General features: G+C 41.4%; 1 protein-coding gene across 2 annotated transcripts in view; it reads left to right on the top strand.

The window, feature by feature from the left end:
• Nucleotides 1–710: 710 nt before the first annotated feature.
• Nucleotides 711–26,913, top strand: part of LOC141015588 (paired box protein Pax-2a-like) — a 35,006-nt gene continuing 8,803 nt past the window's right edge. Inside the window, exons 1-7 of one of the 2 annotated variants that reach the window (XM_073489718.1) lie at nucleotides 711–753; nucleotides 2,172–2,337; nucleotides 2,771–2,968; nucleotides 8,073–8,152; nucleotides 8,242–8,361; nucleotides 17,963–18,138; nucleotides 21,601–21,715. In XM_073489718.1, the coding sequence (XP_073345819.1) occupies nucleotides 711–753; nucleotides 2,172–2,337; nucleotides 2,771–2,968; nucleotides 8,073–8,152; nucleotides 8,242–8,361; nucleotides 17,963–18,138; nucleotides 21,601–21,715 (898 nt within the window). Of the gene's footprint in view, nucleotides 754–2,159; nucleotides 2,338–2,770; nucleotides 2,969–8,072; nucleotides 8,153–8,241; nucleotides 8,362–17,962; nucleotides 18,139–21,600; nucleotides 21,716–26,913 lie in introns of both variants that reach the window. The other variant, XM_073489717.1, reaches the window with a different exon arrangement.

Genomic DNA, 26,913 nt, shown 5'->3' with positions numbered 1-26,913 from the left:
GTTTTTCTTTTTTCTTTTTTTAACGTTGGCGAATCACAAAGTGTTGGCATCTATTGCCTTTGTCTGACAAGTCATCCATATAAGCAAAAGGGGGGGTCTGCAGAGGGGGGGAGAGAGAGGAGGGGAGGAGGAGGAGGAGGAGGAGGAGGAGGGTTGCAGCTTTTAGAACCACAGACACAGAGAGAGGCTTCATTCCCAGCCCAAAGATCCAGCCTAACGCATCCAGCGCAGAAGAAGAAGGAGGAGAAGAAACCCGATGCGCGCGTGTGTGTGTGTGCGTGTCTCTCCACCGCCGTTTTTTGACGCGTGAATCAAGGCCAGTAGGATTTTTTCTTCTTGTGAGGAGATACTCGGGGGGCCCTTGCATGCACGCTGGACCTTCATCCCTCCCTTCGCTGTGAGAATTTACCGATCAAGTCCAGCACAGGTCGTGTTCCTGAAGACGAGCCCTTTCGGTCATGCTGCGCACCTGCCAGACCTCCGCTCCCGGACCGGACTGCTGAACAGAAAAAAAAAAAAACACAGGAAGGCAACTTTTGGGGGGGAAGAAGTTGCCGTCAGATCGGCTGCTGAAGCGAGGGGGTGGAGGGGGCAAAGTACAAGTCCCTCCATCGAGAAGAAGCACCTTTTTTTTTCTTCTTCAGTTTCACCCTTGATCGGAAGGCGAAACGGCGACTTCAGTTGATTATCTGTCTTTCCTTTGCTATCCAATGGATATTCACTGCAAAGCAGACCCCTTTACAGCGATGCACCGTAAGTAGCACAACCCGAGTTTCTGTGCCACTGCAGCTTTTTACATGCATGCGGATAGAAAATAACAAGAAATTGCAGCGCGGAGAACAGAGAGAGGAAGGCGAGTTTTGTGCGCAAATGGCACATTTTGGCGCATAAATAAAAAAACAATTACAGGCAAATAAACGTAAACACAATCACCCCATGTGTGCACGTTATAATCTGCTTTAAAATTCTCATAATAAATAATTAAATGTCAGGAACAGTTGTGTGCACAGTGCAGAAATTAAACTTGTAAACAAAATAGAAAACAGGTGTAATTCACACGTGTGTGACCCCGCAGCTTCCCGCGCACACTGCCCGTGTATGCGTGAACGTGTGCGTGTACGGGCCTAATAACTAACAGCACACGTTAGTTACACGTGTATTGTTCAAATTATCCAAATAACAAGTCCAAACTTGAGTCCACGTGCAGCCAGCTTCGCCTGTAATTTGCGGCACTGTGCGTGAATAATTGACGAGCTCTTCATTGACCAAATAATATGTAATATGATTCATCAAAGCTCCTTCAATTATTTAAAATTAAGCGTGCAGCTCGCAACTTAATATCCAGCATGAGCCGCGGAGCTGCTGGGAAACATGTGAGGTCACTGCGGAGGAGACTCACATCAAATCATGTTATTATTTCAAATTATTAACTACAAGCTGAACAATAACAGTGAGACAGAAGAGAGATAAAAATACAAAAAATAAACAGGCTAGATATGATGTATAGATGGTGCACTTGTGTTTTATTTTATTTTGAAAGAACACTATTATACAGACATATTTGTAATTCATTTTAATTTGAAAGGTTAAAGTTAGAGATTAATTGGCAACAAAACAGACACACATGCGTGGACAAAAACGTGCAAGCACTCCATATAAATATGACACATTTTCAGCTGATGTGTAATTTTTGTTGTATTAAAAATTATTAAAAAATATATAAAACATGCACATTTTATTTATTTTTAGTCTTTGCTCGCTTTAAAATCATCAAAACGTCCAATATCCTCTTTTATTTATTAGAAATTAGGAATAATGACTGACAAAATATTATCATTTTGGTCATTTTGCTGTATTTAATAAACGTCTGGAGCAAAGAAAAACATGAGGCGCCTCAATAAAGGTAGTAAACAACTTCCTGATTACAATAAAATTTAAAAAAGGTGTTTTAAAAATTAAAAAAGAGCATTTTATAATATTACCAACACATGTAAATCCACCTGCTGTTACAGAAACACGTGAGGTGAACTGAGCTCCACTTATAATATATAATAAAAAGCTATTTCCCGTCATTGTTGCCTCTAATTAAATAAAAAGCACACTTCCTCACCTCCAGGACGACTTTATGTAATGTTACGGTTGTGTGTGTGCTGCTGTTGTGTCCCACGTAGGGCACGGAGGTGTGAACCAGCTCGGCGGGGTGTTTGTGAACGGCAGACCCCTCCCGGACGTGGTGAGGCAGCGGATAGTGGAGCTGGCCCACCAGGGCGTCCGGCCCTGCGACATCTCCAGACAGCTGCGGGTCAGCCACGGCTGCGTCAGCAAGATCCTGGGCAGGTGGGTCAGAAACAAGTGTCCGGCCATGCAAGAGCCTGCAGCCAGGTACACTGAGCAGAGGAGGGAGCTCAGTTATTCTTATTTTTTAAATTCATGTTTTAATCATCCTAAATTACAGATTCAGACTGTTTCTTTTCTGCTTTTTCTTTCATTTCTTTTGTCTGGATTTATTGAAATCACTCACATAATGCATCTTTGCCGTCTGTTCATGCGCTTTTCCTGCATTTTAATTAGTTTCTGAGGGATGACGTGCTTGTTTTAAGTCATCATGAATGTTTAAAGACGCCAATTACACCCATAAAACCCTCAAATGTGATGTTTTGCTGCAGAAAAGTTTCATTTCTTGTTTTAAAAAAAGAAAAAGTAGTGTATGAATGTGTGGTGCGTTGAGCAGCGTTAAATCGGCTGACATGTCTGATCATTTTTTTCGCAGATATTACGAGACTGGCAGCATCAAACCAGGCGTCATCGGAGGGTCTAAACCCAAAGTGGCCACGCCAAAGGTCGTGGAGAAAATCGCAGATTACAAGAGACAGAACCCGACCATGTTCGCGTGGGAGATCAGAGACAGACTGCTGGCAGAGGGCGTCTGCGACAACGACACTGTTCCCAGCGTCTCATCCATTAACAGGTAGGAGATGAAAAATTAATTATTACCAAGAAAAATCTGTTTTTTCCCCCTTTTTTTTTTGTAAACTTACTGGGGTCAAACAGCTTAAACACTCTAATAAAGAGGGGCCACTTTAATGAAATCGTACATCAGTCATCACGCATGTATCTGCGCACAAACTGAATATTGTTGGAGCAACTTTGTGCTGCTGCTGCTGCTGCCTGAGAGGCCGACACGCCGACGAGGCTGCCTGCCTGCCTGCCTGCCTGCGGTCTCAGAGGTGCAATTCAATCTTTCAGACCAAACTCCCTCAACAATCAGCAGTACATCCAGGACTGAGTGAATCTGTCGAGATGAAAACCGATCAATATTCGGTGACCAGATCCCGTGGCGCTATAAAGCAGGCCAATTTTCTTTAGCACATCTAATGTGCTGCTGGAGCTGCTGCTGCTGCTGAGACAGAGACAGACAGAGAGAGGGCAACACTGGCTTCATGTGCAGGATATTATTCTGAAGAAATGAGGTGATAATTAAAAAAAAAAATAAAAAAGGAAGAAAATCTATTGTTGATAGATGGATGTTTTATTGTGAACATCCCGTCCTGTTTCTCAACGAGGCTCCTGATTTAAAATCCTTGCATTCAGATTCAATGTGTAATTAATATCGATGCAACGTTATGACGATGCAGTATCAATTTCACCTTCATCGTGGGCGATTACACGCCAAATTGCATTTTAAAATATCTATATTTAACAGTCCAAGTCTGTATTTATGAAACAAATCTTCAGTTTTCTTATGTAATTTCGTCTGGATTTAGAGAAAGCAGCTGCAGGAGGACTCAGGACAGCCCTCCTCTGCTCTGAACCCACCCCCACCAGATGTGAAGAGGCACCTTTTGTGCAGGATTTTATTTTGAAGAAATTGGGTGATAATTTAAAATGAAAATAAAGTAATCTATTGTTGCAAGATATTTTATTGTGAAAATCAGCTCCTGTTTCTCAAGGAGGCTCCTGATTTAAATCCTTGCATTCAAATTCAACGTGATCTCTGGCTGTAATTAATATCGATGCAACATTATGACGATGCAGTATCAATTTTACCTTCATCGTGGGCGATTACACGTCAAATTACATTATAAAATATCCATATTTACGCTACAAATCTTCAGTTTTCTTAAATAAATCCGTCTAGTTGTAGAAAAAGCAGCTACAGGAGGACTCAGGACACCCATCCACTCCTCTATACCCCCACACCAGAGATCCCTGGAGATGAACTTTGCTTAAGAGGCACTTTTTGTACAGGATTTTATTTTGAAAGCTTTGTTTGAAATAAGGTGATAGTCAAGAATGTTTTTCCTGCACAATGTTTTATTGTGAAAATCACCTCCTGTTTCTCAAAGAGGCTCCTGATTTAAATCCTTGCATTCAAATTCAAAGCTGATTTCTTGCTGTAATTAATATTGATGCAACATTATGACGATGCATTCAAGTGCAGTATCAATTTTGGCTTGATTGAAAACGCTTACATGCCAAATTACACTGTAAAATATCCACATTTAACATTTAACGCTGCTACAAATCTTCAGTTTTCTTAAAGAAAGCCATCTAGTTGTAGAAAAAGCAGCTACAGGAGGACCCAGGACACCCCTCCTCTCCTCTATACCCCCCCACAAGAGATCCCTGGGGATGAACTTTGGTTAAGATGCACTTGGAGAAATGAAGAAATTGTTTGAAATTAGGCGATAATTAAAAATGTTTTCATGCAAGATGTTTTATTGTGGAAATTGCTTCCTGTTTCTCAACGAGGCTCCTGATTTAAATCCTTGCATTACATCCTCGCTGTAATTAATATTGATGCAACATTATGACGATGCATTCAAGTGTTGTATCAATTTTGGCTTGATTGAAAACGCTCACGTGCCAAATTCCATTTAAAAATGTCCATATTTAACAGTCTGAGTCTCCCTATTTGTGCTACAAATCCTCAGTTTTCTTAAAGAAATCCGTACAGTTGTAGAAAAGGCAGCTACAGGAGGACCCAGGACACCCCTCCTCTCCTCTCCTCTATACCCCCCCACCAGAGATCCCTGGTGATGAACTTTGGTTAAGAGGCACTGTTCCATAGAGCCAGCATCAGCATTACATTTTAATGAGCTGATGGGAGAGCACGGACAGCTCCACACAAGACATCTTTTAAATAGAGGAAAAAAAGGGCTGAAGAAAATTCATTTCATGCTTCGTGGCTGCTTAAAAAGCCCCATTTAAGGAGGCTCAGACACATGTATGTGATAAATTCAGAACGTACATTAATATCATTAAAAGAGGCCCCATAAAGTTTTTTTTTTTCCTTTTTTCAATTCCAATTAAAGCTTTTCTATTTGGGGGAGCCTTATGTGTCTTTGTTTATGTGGGGAAATTAAATTGTGAATACAAAGAACTGTAATTCTATCAGCCAAATACAGTATGAGAGCCACTTTGCATTTCTATTATGGCTTAATGCGGAAGATTTTCTCCCTCCCTTTTGTTAGCAGAAGAAGTGTAAAGGAGCTCGCGCACAAATGAGACGACATTTGTTTTGATTTGGCTGGAGGTTAATATTTCAATGCATGTTTGAGTTTGTAAAGGAGCAGCCCGCAAAAAAAATCAATCAACACATCCTCAGTGCTCCAGATCTTCTTGCTACGTAAAGTTGTGTAAAAAAAAAAAAAAAAAAAATCCTCGAAAAGTGAGTTTTTTGTTAAAATAAGCGACAAGAGAAGTTATATAAAGGGCTTTTTCTTGACTGGAGCCAAAGTCTTTTCCAGTTGGATGATCCTGACTGGGGCCAGTCGTGGGTTTCTGTGGCAGACAGTCTGACCTCAGGACTGTTGACAAAAGACGATGCTCCATTTAAACACCTTTCCCCCTGCATGCATTATTAAACGCTACAGAGATAGTGTTGTACTACGAGTCAGGGTAACGCTATAGCCTGCTGGTAGACATAAAAACAACAACAACGAGGGAAAAAAAGGCTCCTCAATGGCGCTAGATATTATTGATTCAGAAGGAAAGCAATTTTAATATTTCTTCAGGGGATTTTCAGCAACAGCCAGGTCATTAATTCATTCTCCCAAATTGCTTATTCAATATCAAGAACACGGATACCAAATAAAGTCTTTGGATTTATGTCGCACACGCAAGTCAAGGGGTCGAATAACTGTTATGGGGAGAAGTGAAAAAAATTAAAACATCAATATGCGCTCTCTGGGAAGGCTTGTTGTTAGGTAGCTTTGCCTCCAAGGGGAGTTTTCTTTTTTTCTGTGTGTGACAGTGTTGGATTTATTTCTCTGAAGCCTTCTGGCACCTACAGTAACATCAATATCCAAATCATTTGATGCATTTCTGGATATTATGGAGGAAAGTACAAGAGGTGCATGCTCAAAAGTGTTAACCTTGGCAGTCTTATCTGTAAATATTTTCATTCATGAAAGGAAAATAAGAAGATGCATTTCTGTGCAAAGAAATCAACCCTTAAAGGATCTATAATCCTCACCCGACCTCTTCTATTCAAGCTCTAAAATAGCTCTCAGGGCATATATGATGAATAGTTTTAAACTTTCGAATTATTGTGAGAAAAATATAAGATATGTTTGCTCAAAACTGTAATCTGGGCAGTTTTTTATGTAAATATTTTCATTCTGATGCAAAGAAATAAGAACAATAGATGAATTTCTGGATATTGGGAGAGGTGTGTGCTCAAAATTTTAATCTTGGCAAGTTTTTGTGAAATAAAACAAGAAATACAAGACAAAAATGAGAAGAAATGCACAAAATGTGTATTCTGCAAAGGAATCAACCCTAAAAGGATCCACAATCATCACCCAGCCTCTTCTGTTTGAGCTCTAAAATAGCTCTCAGGGCATACATGATGAATAGTGTGAGAAAATATAAGAGATATATGCTCAAAATTGCATTCTGGGCAGTTTTTTTCTGAAATGAAACATGCAAAAAATGAGAAGAACTGTACAAAATGTGAACTGTGCTTGAATATCAGCACTTAAAGGATCCACAATCCTCTCACTTGTGCTCCAAAATAGCTCTTGTAACATTCACGATGAATAGTGTGAGAAAAATATTCGAGGCCTTTGCTCAAAATTGTAATCTGAGCATTTTATCTGTGAATATTTTCATTCTGAAATAAAACAAATTAAGTCTGAATCGTGCAAAGAATCAACCCTTAAAAGATCCATAATCCTCACCAAACCTCTTCTATTAGAGCTCTCAAATAGCTCTCGTGGCAAACATGATGAATAGTTTTAAAGTTTACCAAACGACTGTGAGGAAAATACAAGAGACGTTTGCTCCGAATCGCAATCTAGGTTAATCTATCTGTAAATATTTCCATTCTACTGCAAAAAAAAAAGAACAAATGAACAAAATGTGAATTATGCTTAGAAATCAACACTAAAAGGATCCATAATCCTTTCACTTGTGCTCCAAAATAGCTCCGGTGGCATTCGTGATGAATAGTTTTAAAGTTTACAAATTATTGTGACAGCTCCCTCTCTCCCCAAGTGCCATTCAGATTAAAGGAATCTAATGCTGGCGTAAGCTTGTGCAAGGCAATAAGGAACTATTGCTTTCCTGTCACATATAATTTATAGCTTTCTATTTGCATCTGTTTGCCCGTGTGACTAATCCCCAACTTTTTCTCCCCAAGCCCCGATCAATACAACCTCATCCGCATTGGCACATGGGGGCCCTTGGTACTACAGAGACGTTTGATCTGGGAAGGGCTACTACTATAGGGCCAGTGAAGCCCCCACCCTCCTCCACTCCATGGTGGTGTGGTGGTGTGGTGGTGTGGTGGTGGTGGTGTGGGGAGGGAGAGAGCTGATTAGTGTGGGCCAGGTAGAGTCAGTGAAGCTGATCATTGAGGTGAATTGATGTGATTTCATGCTTTGTTTGCAAGATCACTCAGACCAAAAGTGCAATGAAGACTTTTCTCCACACGCTCACCTTTAAGGTAGAAACCACTGACCAGATCTTGCGTATGAGCTGCGTTTGATATCTTAATCACGTATTAGGGCCCATTTCCAGGAAAGGGAAGCAGCAGCTGATATCTGCTTTTTTTTTTTGTCCTGCAGGATCATCCGAACAAAAGTCCAACAGCCTTTCCATCCATCTCCTGACGGGACATCCCTGTCGACACCGGGCCATACTATAGGTAACAGCACCAGCTTGACGAGGAATTGCATAACACGCTCCACATGCGCGCATACTCACTGAAAATTCCTCTTTTTCTTCCCCCCTCAGTACCGAACACAGTGTCTCCGCCTGTAACCAGCGCCTCCAATGACCCTGCAGGATCCTACTCCATCAACGGGATTCTGGGTATTCCACGGTCCAACGGTGAAAAGAGGAAAAGAGATGACGGTAAGAGAATAAAAAAACACATACGCTCAGCTCGGGATTAGCTAAAAATCTCTTGAAAAACGCTAAAAGATTGAATAGATTTTCTTCGGCTTTATGCTATAAAACCCACTTTGCTGAACTTGCAATTACAGCATTAAAAGCCTGCTCCAGCTCCGGCTCCAGCAGATGACCCTTATAAAACACCTAAGTCTGAACTCTGTTACGCCGCTGTGTCAATCTGCCAAGGAGTCTTTTGATTTGAAGACACGACCTCCGCTGTTGTCTCCTGCAATTAATCTTTATGGAAGTGATTAAAGGGCTTTAGATAATTACATGTCAAGATGATGTAGCCAACCACCCGGGTCAGTCAAGAAAGCCTCTGTAGCTCTGCTGTGGAGGGCTCTCTCTTTTTCTTTTTCTTTTTTTTTTCTTTTTTTTTTGCTTTAACAAAAGTGGCTCCACTTCTGCTGCTGAAGTAGTGGATATAAAAGGAGCCTGAGGCGATATAGATTATTGGTTCTGTAAGCAATAGGCTTCCTTAATGTCACTACATAAGCAGCTGATGAGAATAGCTAAACAGATGCACTCATGTCGCAAAGCGTGCTCGGGTACGGAGGGATGCTGCAACAAAAAAAAAAGAGAAAAAAAAGGGGGGCAGTTATCTCAAACAGGGTGGGGAATGAGTGCCTTATTTCTGCAGTGCTCTGGAATGAGAGCTAATCAGAGCGCGGCAGTAGTTTACATAGCGTCTTCTTTGTTCTGGCGTTTGTCGAGAAGCGCGGGGGTTTGCGGGATATTGAGTGGAATTGATGTTTTATGTGCGTGCGGGGAGGGAGGGGATGACTAATGACCTGTCAGAGGTAGATTTCCTGGCAAAGATATAAAAACCAGCATGACGTGGACATGGCAAATGACATAATCAAGTCTTTCCCTGTAAGAGATGCAATCGCGGAGGCATAATGCAAACGTCTGGTATTTTCAAAGGGTTCATTTTCAGTCGTTCGAGGACCCTCTCATATTAGCCCGGGTGTAATGTCTAGTCACTGAATGATAGAATGCACACATTTCTATGCAGATTGCTACTGAAGGGCAAAGAGGTATTAAAGGGCATGGAGAGGAATAAGGTGTGTGTGTGTGTGGGTGTGGGTGTGGGTGTGTGTGTGTGTGAGCTGGCCTGTTTGGTGGAGGTCTTCCAGGTGACAGCGCCATGTTTCTATGGCTATTCAGTCTCAAATGATTCCCCTGATGTGCTGCCATTTCTGTGATTTAGGTGCTCGGCCAGCATTACGATGAAAGAGAAGAAAGGTGTGTGTGTGTGTGCGCGCGTGTGTGTGTGTGGTAGTAGGACTTGTGCTGAGGGTTGACGGAAGGAGGGAGCCGTGGTTCTTATATACTCTCTCAACGGCCAGCTGGTGCCTACCTGGAACCACAGGGTCAGGGATACTTTATCTTTCCAAAACATAAACCCCAGGCCTCGGATGCACACACACACTCGGGTGCAAAAGCAATGTCTCGCCCGGAGCTACAGTTTGTAAGAATAGTATATTACATACGATGTTACCCTGTAGACACTATTGTCCTGTTACTGTCTGCTCTTAAAGTGCACCTTACCCCAAATACAAAAACAAGAAAATGACAGGATTCTGCAGGAGGCTGAAAAAGAGCCTTTGTTGTCATAAAGGGCACTTTTATGGGTTATATCATAATATTTTTAAGGCTAAGGAGGTTTTTGGATCCATTTGGGAGTAGTTTTGTTTTGAAATTTCAGCCCTAGCTCCAGTATGTCATAACCTGGGGGTGTTAATGGCCCTATGTGATGATTTGTTCCCATTTGTAGGGTGTATTTTTGAGAGAAAACCACATTTGCCATCGGTACCATCAACTGTTTGAAGAGGCCTTCTGTCTTTGCTTCCATTCATGCATTTTTTTCCACATTTATACTGAAAAAACAAGATCTTTCTACCATTTTTGGCTTGAATTCCATCAACAGTTTAAAGAAGCCATGCATTGTTGTTAAATTTACATTGAAAAACAAGATCTTTAGTCATTTTTTTTAAGAAATAAGTCTGGAAATGAAATGAAATGTCTTTTTTCCAACCAAACTAGACAAAAACAATTTATATCTAAGACAGCTACGTCTAAGACTTCAGTATGTAGCTCTGAAATTCAACAAATAGAAGTGAGGAGCATGTTTGAGCTGCTGTTTCATGATCGTTCTCTAAATATTGGTGGAAATAGTGAGTGGTTTGGTTTTGAAATTGAGACTGCAACCCTAGCATGTCATAATCTGGCCCTCTCTATTATGATTTTTGGAGTGTTTGTTGAATGAAAGTCATCACAGATGCCATATTTTGCCATATTTATTGTGGATACCATCAATTGTTTTAAGAGGCCTTCTGTCTTTGCTTCCATTCGAGCTGCTGCTTCATGATCATTGTTTTCAATTTTGGTGGAAATAGTGAGATGTTTTGTTTTGAAATTTAGGCCGCTGCTCCAGTATGTCATAACCCGGGGGCGTACGCGGCCCTATATAACCATGTTTTATTATTTCTGTGATGTGTTCTTGGAAGAAACAAATCATCACAGATGCCATATTTTGCCATATTTACCTCAGATACCATCAACTGTTTTAAGAGGCCTTCTGTCTCTGCTTCCATTCATGTATTTAGTTTAGATCAACTGAAGAAAAAGCTTTTCGACGTTTTTTTTTGCCAAAACTAGGCAAAAACACATATAATACCTCAATATGTGTCTCTGAAATCAAGCAAATAGAAGTAAGAAGCATGTTTGAGCTGCTGTTTCATGAAATAGTGAGTAGTTTTGTTTTGAAATTTAGGCCGCAGCCCTAGTGTGTCATAATCTGGCAGTGTATATGGCCCTATACAACCATTTATTATTATTTTCAGAGAGTTTGATGCCATACTTGACATAGAAACCATCAGCAACTTTGAGAAGCTCTTTGTTTTCGCTTCCATTCATGCATTTTCGTAACATTTTCACTGAAAAAACAAGATATTTGGTCGTTTTTCAAAGAAAGATGACCAAATGCTATCACCATAAGTCTTTTTTTCTAATCAGACAACCTTCTTATCCACTAAAGCTGCATGTGAGACCTCAGTTTGGCTCTGAAATCAAACAACTCGAAGTAAGACGCTTGTTTGAGCTGCTGTTTCATGATCGTTTTTTAAAATTTTGGTGGAAATAGTGAGTAGTTTTATTTTGAAATTTAGGCCGCAGCCCTAGTATGTCATAACCTGGGGGTGTATGGGGCCCTATATCATTTTATATCTTTATTTCTGAGAGAGATGCCATATTTGCCATAGATACCATCAAAGGTTTTAAGAGGCCTTCTGTCTTTGCTTCCACTTGTGCGTTTTTTGTAACATAAACATTGAAAAAAACAAGATTTTTTTGAGAAATATGTCCGGAAATGATCACATGCTGTCACCACAAGCTTACTACTAAGTCTTTCTCAGAGCAAAAACACTTCTTATCCAAGGCAGCTACATATTAGACCTCGGTATGTTGCGCTGAAATCAAACAAATACAAGTGAGAAGCATGTCTGAGCTGCTGTTTCATGAGTGTCTTTGGTGTAAATCATACTTTTATTTCGGCTGAGCTGTTGCCTTGTTTGCTATTCAGACATATTTTGCCTCCCTCAGTAGGCAGTAGTCTATAGCCAGTTAATGCTTGGATTAAATTTCCTCACAGCACAGTAGCTTGCCTGAGCCCTATTTAACTTGGTAAGCCTCATGATGATTATGGCACAAGCAGTCATTATCAAGGGTTGAAAACATGAACAAAAATGAGCGAAGGAAAGGAGGGGAAGGGTTAGAGGAGGGGAGGAGGGGAGGAGGGGAGGAGGCGAGGCGGCGTGCAACACAAGCCCCGGTGAAATGGATTGGCTGTGTGGCCCAGAGTATTTGTTTTAGGCAGTCGCTGTGGCGCTCTGCCAAGCGGGCAGACAGCTCCTGAGTTTCCAAGTCAGCAGTGCCTTTAAAAAGAGGTCCCCCCACCATTACAGCAGGGATGTAGAGATAATGTAGTGTGACACACGTTATGTACACTGGGTCTCGGCGAGAGGAGCTTCAGGGACACAGGTGTCATAAGAGCCATTAATCTGCTATTGTCACGTGTTATTGCAAATTAAAAGTAGCATGTTACACTCGGCAGCCATTGTTGCGCGGACAGAGCGGCAAGACGGTGTCTGCGGTGACCACGGCTGTCCGTTTTACAAAGTGACATATATTAGAATTCGCAATTCTGCAGAGAAAAGCCATTAGCTCGCAGATTAACATCCACGTCTCGACTCCTCCACCCCCCACTGCTTCTGTAGGCCTCAGAAAAGACAAAGAAGAAGCTGCTTCTCTCGGGGTCAAGTACAAATCTCTCACACAGTATCTGCTGTTTAAGTACAAATCTGCTTTCATGGATGTTTTTGTTCACCTTCTTGTTATTGAGCGAGCTGAATTGACCTGCGCAGACAGCTCGGTGGCCTGTCGAGAACATGTCCGTGAAGTGTGTCCGGCCCCTTTCAAAAGTCGTACCACACGTCCCCCTTTCAGAGCCGCCGCCGCCGCCACAAAATTGCACAATCAGGCCTGTAGATGACTCTTAATTTCAGCCGCTCTGATCGCTTTCTCGCTTTGTGTCGGCGCTTTTCTCTCTTGATTTATGAGAGAAATACCAAGAGAGAAATTTCATGATAAGATGATCATCATAAATTTCAAAAAAAGCCAACAACAATAGCCAGTGGCAGTCAGAATGGATGTGATTCTGTGCTTCAGTAGCTGTTGAATTAATTATTTCTCCTCTCTGAGCGTCATGAGGACTGTGGAGGGAGATGAGTGATGGAGCGGGGCCGCCGTCACACACTGCTCTGTGTATCAGCATCTGTTTTGGGGGGGGGGAGAGGAAGAATCAACACAGGAACTCAGAGCGCGGCAAAATGTCAGCACCTCCAGATTAGATTAAAGGGGCACTATGTAGTTTTGGAGGAGAAATGTAAAATTTACAAACTCAGAAATATTTATTTTTTCCATATCTGAACAAACAAGCTGTTCTAGAAGGAAAATAACATCCCCAGACCACTGTTTGAAGCTAAAAGGTGGCAGGGTTCACCACATATAAACAAAGTAAAACAGTATGAAACTGTGTTGTCCTTCAAGGTCAGTTTGTTTGACTCTATTCAGTCATGAAAACAAAGAGAGTTTGTTTATTTAGTTTGTTTAGACACAACAAATCTGTCAGTCTTCTCCCTCCCCAAAACTACGCAGTGCACCTTTAACAACGCCTTTAAAAGCTCAGGCACATCACACCAAATTGTAAGCAACTGCTAACTGCAACTGACAAATATCTTGATTATGTTAAGGCATTTAAAATGTCTGAAACACCTTCTAATCCGCTTGCTTTGTTTGACCAACAGCACAAAACCTAAATAAAAAAATCAATTAATAGTAAAATAAAAGTTAGAAAAGCAGAAATTCTCACATTTTAGAGGCTGCGAACAGAAAATCTTCAGGCATTTTGTAAAGATTTCAATCAATTCCATCAATCTACTATCGTTTAATCCCTTTTCCGAATCAGTCCCAGATCTTTGTCGATGCAGAACAATCGTATCGCCTTCCGAATGCACTATTTCATTTATGTTTACATAATCAAAACATTCAATTAGAAAAACAAAAACGCAGCTGAGTTCATCCAATTTGTTTTAATTTGATTTCATTAGCCGAGAATTGAGTCAGGCGGGAAATTATAGAGGTGTATTATTGTGAAATACGTAACAATGTGTTGAGGGAACGAGAGCGTATGTATGTTGACGTGTTACTTAAACAAGGAGCAGACTAAGAGGAGGGTGGAGGGGGTGAGCTCATTCATCTGACGGGGGGCTTTCGTGACCTCAAGGCGCCGGCTCACCTCCTCGTGTCTCTGACAAGAACTTAGAAACCCTGTTTTCATTGCGTGAGGAGCTTTTATTCTGAAATCCTTTCCTTCTGCTGGAGTCAGACTCTCTTGTTGTGTTTTTGTTTGGCGGGCAGTCACTCAGACTCCCTCCCAGTCTCGGTCCCAGAGTTGCGTTGGCTAAAGCCTCCTGCTAGGGGTCGCGACCTCTGGGTGCCAAACCCGCAGAGAGGAGCCTGCTTTATAGAGCTGGTTATCTGATCTGATGGAGGCTGCTCCCTCGTTACCAGAGTGTTAATACAGACTGATGTCAAGATGAATACACTCGACTCCAGAGATGATCAATAAACGACCACAGAGCGGGACAAGCGTGTAACGCACCAACAAAGCCACTGTGGTCAAAGATTAGTATCACTGCTGCATAATGGGCAGATTTGGAAATGTCCAAATAATGGATCTGACTTCTTTTAGTGACGACAACAAACACTTAACATCACTTAATGGCACTTTGACACTTTTTCACATGGTAAATATGACTGTTTAACATTAATTATGAGTAAATAAATAAACAAAAACAAAGTTTAAATTAGAAAAAAGCATAATTAGTACAATTAGTACACATTTATAAGAGTTTAGTGCCCAAAAGCTCCAATAATCTGCTTTATCAGGTCTGTGCAGGTGCAGTTTTCCTCCTTCGCTTCCGATGCTTAAAAGTCAAGTCACTTGCAAGTTAACAAAAAGCATTTTGGGTAATTTCCTGAGGCGACTTGTGCTTTAGTTTTCTCATGAGGACAGTCTCGAAAATGATTAAACATGCACAAACTTGAAATGTCACCACAATCGTCTTCATCAGTTGATTTGTCAGCTGGGAATCAGTAGCTGGGAGGGCAGATGGGACTGTCTGTCTCAGTGTGAGGAGTGGGAGGAAGAGTGTGTAGGTTGACCCAGGATGGTTTGTCTTGTGTGTGGGAAGTGTATTCCACTGTGGTGAATGACAAATATAGTGGGGGGGTATTGATCAGGTGTTGTGGCTCGAGCCGGCTGATGGAAAGTAATTAATGACTCTATTTGCTTTGGTAGCAAAGAGAACAATTGGGTTTGATAAAGTGACAAGAGGCAGCGATAGTAGGTGAGGGCCTTCGGTGAGGGTGAGGAGAAGTCCTGCTGAATATTCACCTGGAGGTGTTCGCTTTCGTCCCGAGAGTTAGTGAGCGGCAGCTGTCCGTTAGATATGTAGCTACAGTCAGGAGACAGTTAGCTTAGCTTAGCATAAGATTTGAAGCAATGAGTGAGCTTTAGAGGTGAGAGAGTAGAGACATGCTAGCTGTTTCTGCCTGTTTTCCAGTCTCCATGCTCAGCTAAACTAACCATCATCACAAGGCAACATCATTTTGGGAAAATGTGCATCAAACATCTAGATTATTTACAATTTGATTTAATGGTGCAACTAGAAAAATACGTCATCCTGTGTTCAGGCAAATACATGGTATATGCATCACGTGCATCACTATCTTGCATATCATCAGCCATCTCTAGGTATTATGGTGGATTGGAGCAAGTTATCATTTCATTTATGTGCCACCAAATGTTGACTTATATGTACGTTTTCATCGGAGAGACACTCATACAGTGTGAAAATTGTTTCCCCTTAAATATAAGGAGACAAAAGAAGCGATTTAGGAGTAAAATCTATAGACTGTACACAACATGGACGCAGTCTCCGTGACGTCACCCATAGGTTTCTGTCGAGCCGTTGTGAAGCTCAGCGTGCTGTCTTTGCCGTCACCGTTGGAAGTGCCTGAATCCTCTTGACTCCCGCCTAAGCTGAATGAAGCCTGGTTGCTAACAGCGAGCTAGCTGTCACTCAAAGTGCACTGCTCTTAATTGTGCACAACTTTAAGCCACAGTTGTCATGACCGTAGAAATTAGCGATAGAGACCAATATCGTTTTTTGGACCAGGTTGTAATGTTTATTTCTGCTGTAAAGTCGGACGTTTTAACACGGCGGTCCGGGGGATTGACTCACTGTTGGAGCCAGCCCCAAGTGGTCAGTCGAGGTACTGGCGTTGGCTTCATTTTTTTAGCGCCAAGAGTTCCAATAACAGATGATACTTTGAGCGGTAAATGATAGTGACGCATCACTTCAACATTTTCTCTTCTGTTTCTGAGTACTGATCCTATACCAGTGCTCTCTTTACCTGTATTTAACATTACATGATGTAACATGAGAAAAACGGATTGAAAAACTGATTCAGTCACGACTGAATGATCAAAGAAACTATATTTAATGTGGATGTGGGTCGCATCATGGCCAAAACCTGATGAACCTAAGGACGGCGTATCGGTGCATCGCCTCTCAATAAGTCCTGCATTCATTTGTGCGAAGAAACCAGAACAAACCGTTTACAAGTCGTTGTTAGCGAACCCACAACGTATTTATTGCTTGTCATTTTTGCAGCTATCAGCACAATTTCAGGTCGCACACACTCGCACTTGCTCAGACACACACACACACACACACGCACGCTCACACACTCTTTTATAGCTCATCCGGCTCTTCATGGGAGAGTCGGGTTCATCCTCTGGCCTCAGCCTGTGAAAAAAGGTCAAGCAGCAGAATAGAATGGCAATAACCCTCCCAAATGGTACTATCACACAGACATGATTGATCAATTGAATTCCATGGCAGAGAAAAATGTGGGATTAAGTAGAGTATTATACGCACAATGAGTTGAGGCATGATGTTCATTTCAAGTTCATTTCAGCTCCCTCTTGCCACCAGATCAGGCAATCAATAGGGGCCTTGCATATCATATATCACCGCTCTCCCACTGAGGGGAGAACATAATCTGCCGCAAATTTAGAATGACAGATTTGCAAGGGAGCTAAAGCTTTCTGGGATCCGGGGAGGAGACCTACAGACACAGCCACTGCAGCCAGGAGAGGAGGTGGGGTGGAGGGGGTGATGGAGAAAGGGAGGGGAAGAAAAAAAAAAAAAAGGGAGGTATGGTAGGATGGTCTGTAAAGGCTTTAAAGCGTCACACGCAAGTGACAACGGGTAAAAGCTAAGGCATCCTTCTCCCCAACAGTCGGGTAATCAGGTCAGGAGTCAGGAGAAAATTCCTGTGTTTGGAGAGCAGGATGATTGAACTAGACTGTACGATTTTATTCAGCCTCTTGTCCTCCAAATGGAATCACACACTCGCGGAGAATGAAAGCGGTATTGAATTGTGAAAAAAGGGAAATTGTGCTTTTTAAAAAAACTGCTCTTGAGTCTTGAATTGCACCGGTCGGGTTTTTTGGGGAGGAGAGAAAGAGGAGAAAAAAAAAAAAAAAAAAAAAAAAATCCCCTGGCTGGAATGAAAAGGCACTATAATGGGCTCGCTGCTGCTTTCATTAGTATACATGCTTGCCACAACATGTATATATTTGCAAGTGATGGTAATCCATCAATTACCAGAGGGCTCTCAGATCATGATGGTGTTACTACTGTGGTGGGGGGTGCAGGGAAAAAGCCTGTGTGATGTAGCCAGTGGCTCACTACAGCCATTAAGGAGTGGAAAAAACCTGCACTCCATCCCTTTCTGTCCTCCTCAGATCCCCCCGCAGAGGTGGTACAGGGAAAAAAAACACATGAGGAGAATATAAAGTGCATATAGCTTGAAGTAAAGGCCAGCTTCCCGGGGTCAGTATCTCGATTGTTGCTCTTTCTTCTTGTAGATGGTTCAGATGGTTCTGGCCCAAACAGTGATTCTCAGGGTAGTGTGGAGAGTTTACGGAAACACCTTAGGGCAGATGCCTTCACCCAGCAGCAGCTGGAAGCGCTGGACCGGGTCTTTGAACGCCCCTCGTACCCTGACGTCTTCCCTACATCGGAGCACATCAAACCAGAACAGGTTAGTAGAGCACTGCAACTCAGCACGTCTCCACACATACACACAAACTGCGACTCTGAATGAAGCACAAGAATCAACCCAATCCCCAGAATAAATGTTAGCTAAGTACGTTTCTGCAAAATCACAGATAAGTAAAGCGGACTGTTTCTATATATTACAACGCTACATTTGTTTAGGTTGAATTTTCTATTTCTCTCGTGTCACAGCGCTGTGCTTATGCTCTGTTTAGGTTTTTGCACAAAAAACACTTGGTTAGGGTGAGAAAAAAATCATGTTTTGGCGTAAAATACCTGTTTAAATCACCACGCTAACAGATGGAGATGCTTCGACTTTCGTCACCACAAAACCAGCTAGAAATGTCTGCAAGACTCCTTAACAAACACCCGATTTTGACACCACAAAAAAGGCTGAAAATATCCCAGGTGTCCTTAAAAAAAACACCCAATTTTGATGCACAAAAACGGCTGGAAATATCACCAGGTCTCCTGTAAAAACACCTGGTTCTGACACCACAAAAACAGCTGTAAATGTCTGTAGATCTCCTTAAAAAAACATCAGGTTTTGATGCCACAAAAAATCTGGAAATGTCAGGAGTCCTTGAAAATATCTAGTGGTGTGACTCAAACACAAATCTGTGGTTTGCAGAAACGTTAACTCCTAACATTATATCCTGGCGACTAGGCTGCAAAAGTTCACTCACAAATACTCCCAAATCATATCCAGAAACTAATTAAACAAACGTCTGAGATGTCCAAGCACTGGATTACAACCAAGCATGTATAATGCTGGAGGGATCACCAGGAAAACTCCCACACGTTATTGATTTTGTGATGAAAAACACATTCCTTGTATCCCCTATAATTGAGAATAACAGTGAGGCCACATGAAATTAATCGATACCTAGATTTTTCTTCATTTTTGCTGTTATTCAACTGCTTCTGTGTCATATCTTGATGTTTAATGACTGGAAGGCTGCCTCTATTGGAACATGCATTCATGAAATGAACGTATGAAACCATGTATTCCTTCTCACATCACAGCCGCACTCGCCATCCATCCTCATTTCAAAAATTAAGAGGCATTTGGGGAACAGCCACCCCCACGCCAAAACGACAGCCACAAAGCACCGCTTATTAAAAGCTCTGGGCTTATTACAATGGATAACCTTTATTTACTTTCATTATACTATTAAACAACAAGAGACTATTAATTTCTCCCACCAAACTACAAGTCGGACCCATAAAGCAAAAGCAGTCGCCTAATTGAGTTCATTTTAATTTCTCTCCAATCGGGGCGAATTACGCAGGTGATAAATCAGTGGGACAGGCCTCACCTCCAGAAGAGGGCCTAATTTGCAGCTAATTACAAAACTGATTTCTACTGGAAGATCAATACCAAAACGAATTGGAAATGACTTGCAATCACAAAGAGCGTCAGGGAGAGTATTAAAAGGGTTGGACTAAAAAAGAGGGCAAGTAAGGAGAAAAAAAAAAGGGAAAAAGAGGCCAGGAGCAGTCTAGAAAAATCAGGTTTAATTTAATGCAATATTAATCAGAGCACTTTCCCTTCATGGGTGCCTCACGATTTTTTCCTCCTCTGGAAAATGTGTCCCTATTAGCCAGTGTCTGGGTTCTGTAGCGAGGCATTAAAAACCCATTCTGGAGATGCAAAACTCAATGGATTCACCCCTCCCACACTTCTGCTAGCCATTTGGTCATCCCTTTCAGACCTATCTTTTCAGTTTTCCCCCTTCTGCCCTTTATCTGCATGATAAAACGTCTGTTTGGCGTCTGAAGCCTCTGAGAATAGAGGAAAACATCCGACATTGTGCCAGTGAACAGTTGTAGCAGACAATTAGAGTTTATCGGTGATAGTGGCAGACAAGAGCGGGGTCACGGGCGTCCCCCTGTGGGAGCGCGGCCCACTGAGCCACTCAGCCTCACACTGGGCTTTGGACAAACATTGTCAACACTCAGACTCCGGAAGTCTCATCTCATTAAAAAAACCCTGCTAACATCTGCCGTGAGTGTCTTTTAGAGGATTTACAAAAGGAAACATGAGGATGAGAGATGAGCTGAGGAGCTTATTTATAGATTGAGTTAAAAAAATTAAAGGGTCAGTTCACCCAAATTACAAAAAGACACATTTGGTTGCATTCGCTGAGATTTCTTTAAATGAAGGCTTCCACTGAATGAGATTTTGGTGCTCGATTGAACATTTTTCTTTAAAAAGACACGTCCAGAAACAATGTCCCAGTTAATCTGGATAATCCACAGATTTGGCCGTTAGAGGTTTTTACTGGAATTACTTTTCCACTAAAGAAACAGTCCCAAGGAAAACTGATTTCTGTTGATTGTGCAGAAAAATCCAGACATTGTTTCTGGATAAACTTTTTGGCAAGAACTGAAATTTATCGTCCTTAGCGTCAATCTCAACTCCCGTAAATTGGCATCAAACGCCTGATTAGATCCACAATCTTAGTTACTTATTTTTTAATCAGATATCTTCTGATTTAAATCACAATTTTATAATTTTAGACTTTTTGGGGCTTTAGCTGAGTTTTGAAAACAGAAACCATTTGAGAATTTAGGCTTAAATTTAGAATAAAAAGATAGGTTGTAAGAATAGATACATTTCTATAAGGAAAGTATCAAAAAAAAAAAAAAATAAGTAAGAATTAGAAATGGTATTGGTACTCAGGTAACCTGGCACCAGTATCAGAAATTTCCAAGCAATAGCAACCCCTACCACTGAGCTTTTTAAATTCAAACGTTTTTTTGGTAGATAAAACAAGCACAAATGCACTAAATCCACCTCTGTCGCACTTCTGTGAGGTTGAAATGGAAATTTCACAAGCAGAACTCTTAAAACTCTGATCGCTTGATACTGCTCGAGCGAAAAATGTGTTTTTTGTGTGTGTGTGATTTGAACTTGTCCTTTAAGACAACATCTGAACGCACACAAGAAGCAAAATCTCAGCTAATCGCTCACAAAAAGTGCAAGTTGTACAAGCGAGTCTATTCAGAGATAAGAAGTTATGAAATTTAAAGGTGGTTAAGACTCCAAATTAAAAGCAAAAAGAAAAAAGAAAAAAGAAAAAAAAAGGTGAATGGTGTCTCTCAAACAGGGCCACATGGTGTGCCTGTAACAAAGCAGAACTGCTTTCTCCCTTGGCTGATCAGGGGTAGGACTGCAGTCAAGCACAAAGGGCCAGCTGACGCCTTGGCTTTTCACTCATCTCAAAATCCCACTTCCTCTCAGACAATACCAAAATACATTCATGATATGCTTGAACTGCCACCCTGCAGCTTGAACACACACACACACACATACACACACAATGCTCTCATACAAATTTATACTCGCACAGGCCTGTGTGGAGCGCTTAATGGAGGAGGAGAAGGGAGGATTTCCATCTAGGTATTGTTTGGTTGTGTAATGATTCAACTGTCCTTTTCCCAGGCTAATGAGTACTCGCTCCCTGCCCTGAATTCCAGCCTGGACGAAGTCAAGCCCAGTTTATCCTCTAGCGCCAACCCAGACCTGGGCCCCAGTGTGTCGCAAAGCTACCCTGTAGGTAAGATCAAGTGCCATACAGTACGCCTTTATGCTGCCGAGCCACAGCTTCAGCTGAGAAGAAAAAAAAAAAAACGATGCTTGTGCAATTGACAACAAAGAAAGAATGAAATGTGTGAAAATAAAAGCAAACCCAAAAAGTTAAGTGTCAAGACTTTTTTAATACCATTTCACTCTGAGCTGAAAAGGTGGTAACGATGATGCGATAAAAGCTTAGCAGCTGTCCTCCGTCTGGTTTTTTTGCTGAGCGAGCAGGGCGTGAGCTGTTCAGTCACCGCCGGACAAGGACCTTTGGGTGTCAGCACATCAGAACTATGACTGTGTATCAGAGCAAGGTCTCGTGAAGAGAAAAAAAAAAGAGGCCACCATGCAGGACTGACTGCTTGTTGGCTGCTGCTGTGTTGCTCCTGTGATTTGTTCGCCGAGAGACAGTTTGTGTGTCTCAAAGCACGAGTAATGTGCCTCGGTAAATACGCTCTGGCATTTCTGCCGCCTAACTCTAACACCATGATCATTTATTTCACCCTCCCTATCTCTTTCTCTCTCTCTCTCCCTCCTCTCCTTGTCACAGTTAATGACTGCCTGGCTAATTGAAATATTGTTTCGTTGTTGCTGTGTTATTACCAAGAAGAAGGTTAAGTTTACTGAAAGTTTACGATGACTGTCGGGGGCCTGAGATTAATATACAGAGCTTTTATTAAAATTCATATAATTATGCAGCAGCCATCAAAGGCAACGAGTTCTGCGCGGGGGAGGACAGGGTGATTGAAAATTGCAGCAGCCCCCACCACCACCACCAGCACCACCACCACCACCACCACCCTCTTCTCAAATGATAGCCGAGCAGTCTTATGAGAAAAGAAAGGGCCCTTTTCTCATTAATATGTGGGAGGTAGATTTCCCCTGTAAGGCAGGCCTCCTGAGAAGAAAGGTGTGTGTTTGTCCTTTGTGCACTGATGGCCTCTGTAGAAAGCAGGTCTGGCTCTGCAGGCGGCTTTGTTTGCACCTGGGATACTTTAGATGGTCTCCGCAGAGAGGGTCTCCTTACTGGTTTACAGGTGCAAAGAGACATGTAGAGGAAGAAAGATGGGATTGTATGCACATCAGTGTGTGTCTGTGTGTGTGTGTGCATATGTGAAACTTTGCTTTTTTGTGTCAGTTAATAAGTTTAGTCCATGCCCTTTGCTGAAGGCAGAAAAATAAAGCATAAAGAGGTCAAAGTAATAGAGAAACTTCCACTTGGTAATTAGTAAGTAAGTATACAAAAGTGTTGGTACTCAGGTAACCTTTCAAACAATAACGAACCCTACTACTGCGTTTTGTTTTATTAAAGAGGCACTTTTAGAAATGTGAACACAGAATTTTAATATTTACAATATTAATGAGGTAATAATACAAACTCAGAAATGGTATTTTTTTTCCATAATTAAACAAACAAGCTGTTCTCAGAGGACAATAAGGTCCCTAGAACACTGTTTGAAGCTAGACAGGTGGCAGGGTCCGCCACATATAAACAAAGTAATACAGTTTGAAATTGTGTTGTCCTTTAAAGTCAATGTAGATCTTGATCTTCCACCCTCAAACTACATAGTGCACATTTAAAATTTTCAATTGTTTTTGATAAATGAGAGGAGACATATTATTCTCATTTTCATGATTTTATTTTGGGTTACTACTAGAATAGGTTTACACGCTTTAATGCTCAAAAAACGCATCAGTTTTCTCATACAGCAGCACTGTATTCCCCCTCTGTCTGAAGTGCTCCTGTCTCTTTAAGGCCCCCCCTTCCTGAATACCCAGTGTGCTCTGATTGGTCAGCTCACACATGCCCGACCCCGCACCGCTCACCGTGTCTACGGTCGGCTATGTCGTGTTTTCAGCTTCCAGTTAGCTTCAATTGTGTGAATATAGGTATAAATTATGCAAATCTATGACATGTTGACGTCATGATGTCACAAAGTCACAGAATTAAAGGCGGGACAACTGATGAGGCGTTTCAGGAGTTTCACGTGTTTTCTGTGGGAGAGAGGAGCTTCTGTTGGTGCGGACTTCGGTGTTTTTAACTTTCATGAACGAATATAACACACTGAAGGAAAGGACAAAAACAAATAAGCAGAATAAATCTCCTTTAAAGCAGCACAATCTTGCGATTTGGGTGTATTAGTCCTTTAATACGACATGTAATCACACATTTGAAGCAAAACGGTTACAAAAAGTAGAAAATAGAGAAATGGAGCATACAGAGGTCAAATTAATGTAAAAACTTCCACTTGGTAATTAGTATTTAGTTAGTGGCTCCTCTGCTTGATTTTCCCTCAGTGCCTATTATGTGATATTCAGGTGTGTGTGGGCTCTCTAATGGCTGAGTATTACAGTTTACTTGCCGGCGATAAGCCTACCAGAGGAATTTTAAGCCATGCAAAAAGTAGTAAATTATCTGCAGTGTTTAGGCCGAGATCCAATTTCAAATTAATTGTGTCTTTACGGGGGAAAGAACTGGAGATTATGTTCATCCTTAAAATGTTTTCGAACACCAATTAAAACGCCCGCAGTTATTGATCTTGTTGATTTTATGTGGCGGAATTTGCATAATCTATTAAAAATGAATGATTCATGAAGTGTTCATTGCCAGAGATCGGGATTCTCAGTGAAGTGAAAGACTTGAGAGATAGAAATCTTTTGTGTCCTCTGCTTATCCTATTAAGGCTCAAAAGTACCTGCAAAGCAGGCTCAAATAAGAAAGGGATTTAAGGGCATTGTGCACATCATCGAAATTCAGAGGCAAGAAGCCACTTCCATTAAAAACCCTTTTTTTTTCTCTCTCCCTCTCCTCCACATTAATGCTGTATTACCTGCTAAATAGTCCCTCTTACCCCATAAAAACACCAAAGGGTTCCATGAATATGTGGATAGGACAATTGCATATTGTGAGGTAATTTCTATTGTTGATATGGGAAGTAATTTCTTTGATGAATTCCCTTCGAGAGATGGATTTCATCTTCAAGTGCTTCTTATTCTTGTTCACTCGAACTGCTTAAAATTCAAATAGTGCGAGCCGTGGGTGAATTTATGAATAGCAGAAGGAGGAGCTCTGAACTTTTTTGTGTATTTTGAGAAATAAATGGGGAGATGGCCTCGATACGGCCAATTGTCCACTATTTCTATAGAGAGTTTCTGTATTTCCTGAAATTAGTCAGAGCCCACCTGTTTTCTTGAGGGGTGCTTCAGACTTAAGAGCCATCTTTTTCGAGCTGGATTCCCTTGAGCACTCGGTGGGAGTTTTACACATCTCCGCTCAGTGACTGCATACTGAAGACTCTTTAAACATATTCCCTGCTGGGCCTGTTAATGGAGGCCTCGGAAGGCTTAAAGCCCCTGTGTCAATGACACTTCTCCTCCTCAAAGCAGCTGCCACCGTACACTCCTTTATTATCACGTCTAAACAAAACTTCATCCGGCAAACACAGCTACAATTAGGGTGACTGAGTGCTCTCAGGCTGAACTACACAGAAAGTATCAAGACCTGCCGTTGTCCACTGAGCAGCGAGCAAAGATCAGACAGCGAACCTGCCGTCAGTGATGTGTGGCCTTCGCCTGTCTCCCCACAGGCCGGAGCTCCGAAATTAATGCTTATTTCGTCTTCGCAAAAGCAAACTAACCTTTGAGCACACATTTGATAATGAATGACTTTCAGCCGGTGTTTGGGGAATTAAAGCAATTTGGCTCTCCAAACATTCTTTACTTAGTTGTAATTAATTAGGGTGCTGAGATTTTTTGGCTGGTGATAAATTGCCCCATTCTGCATATAGCCTAGAAAATGGAGGTCAAAGATTTTTGGTTGTTGTTGTAGCAAACATGAAGGTGTCCCTGTCATGCTAAATTTAATACTCTTGCAAGCAAAGGAGTCATTCACAAACGACTTTGTCCCCGTGCCAAATGAAGAGAAGGTCACCCCGCTTTTCTGTTTGTGTTTTAAGAAACGGAGTCGATGCTAATGCAGAAACAGAGCACAACCTTTCCTGTCACGTTGTTGTGGATTCGAGATAAAACCAGAGAATCTTCTACAGGTATAATCAGTTTAAACTGTGTGATGTTTTCAGTCACTTAATGGTGACATTTGTTGTCAGTTTGTACCTTTTAGTCGTACCTGCAAAAAGCCCACCACTCGAACGATCCTGTGTGTGAAAATCAGATATTTCAAGGCACTTTAAAAAGCAGGAAATACTGTATTCCCAGCTCAGCAGCCACCATTTCAAGCCACTTCTCAAATTAAGACGGAAATCAACAGGCTTTTGTAACAGCAAACCAAAAAATCTTTGAATTGATTTTCGCAGGGAAGGGGGAAAAAAAGGAGGCCAGAGGAAAATAAATAGCTTGATTTGCTGGCGTTCAATCTAAGGGGACTGTCAGAGGAAGCAGACAATATAAAGAAGCCCATCTTTTAATGAGAATCTGGACACACATCTCTGTTGTAAAAAACAACAAAGGCTAGGAAGCAGCTAATGAGGCTATCATTGCTGTACAGAGAGTTCTCCGAACTGGCGCCTCTTTGAAAGAGGGCTTTAAAGCGGACATAAAGCAACAGTCACAGAGCTGCTGGCAGTCACTGCCAACTGTATCCTGGAATATACAAAAACAGGATTCAAGGGAGGCTGAGGTTATTATTATCAGAGTCAACAAGTGATGAAAAGAAGCTGCTGATGGTGAGAGACTGGTGTTCACAGTTATTACTGCGTATAGAAAATGTATTCTCCACATCTCTGATCTTTTGCATTAGTATATTTGGACTAATAGAATACGAATATACACGATTTTCACTCGTCTGCTCCAAAAATGTAAGCAGAAAAGAAAAAAAAAACACCAAAATGTGTTTTATTGTTGATGTTCAAGGTTATCATGAGAATTGAAGTTGAAATCATTCTTAAAATTGGCACAAATGGGCTTCGGTGTATGAGAGTGTCCATTTATGGTGAAGAAATGATGCGCCTCAAAAAAACAGCACTGCTATTCGATCAATCAGCCAATCTGAATCAGAACCACTATTTGGAAGAGGAAAAGTAGTTTGCTTCTGTATGTTTGCATATTAAAATAACATCTTTTGTTTTTACGAAAAGACATGATGATTTCCACTAGTCTATTCCAAAAATTAAGCAAAAAAAACATGTGTTTTATTGTTGCTATTTAAGGTTAGAATGAAGG

The sequence above is a fragment of the Pagrus major genome, chromosome 20, assembly GCF_040436345.1.
Source record: "Pagrus major chromosome 20, Pma_NU_1.0".
In the NCBI taxonomy this organism is placed as follows: Eukaryota; Metazoa; Chordata; class Actinopteri; order Spariformes; family Sparidae; genus Pagrus; species Pagrus major.
Note: the sequence above shows the minus strand (reverse complement) of the source record. Positions and strands in the feature narration are given on the sequence as shown.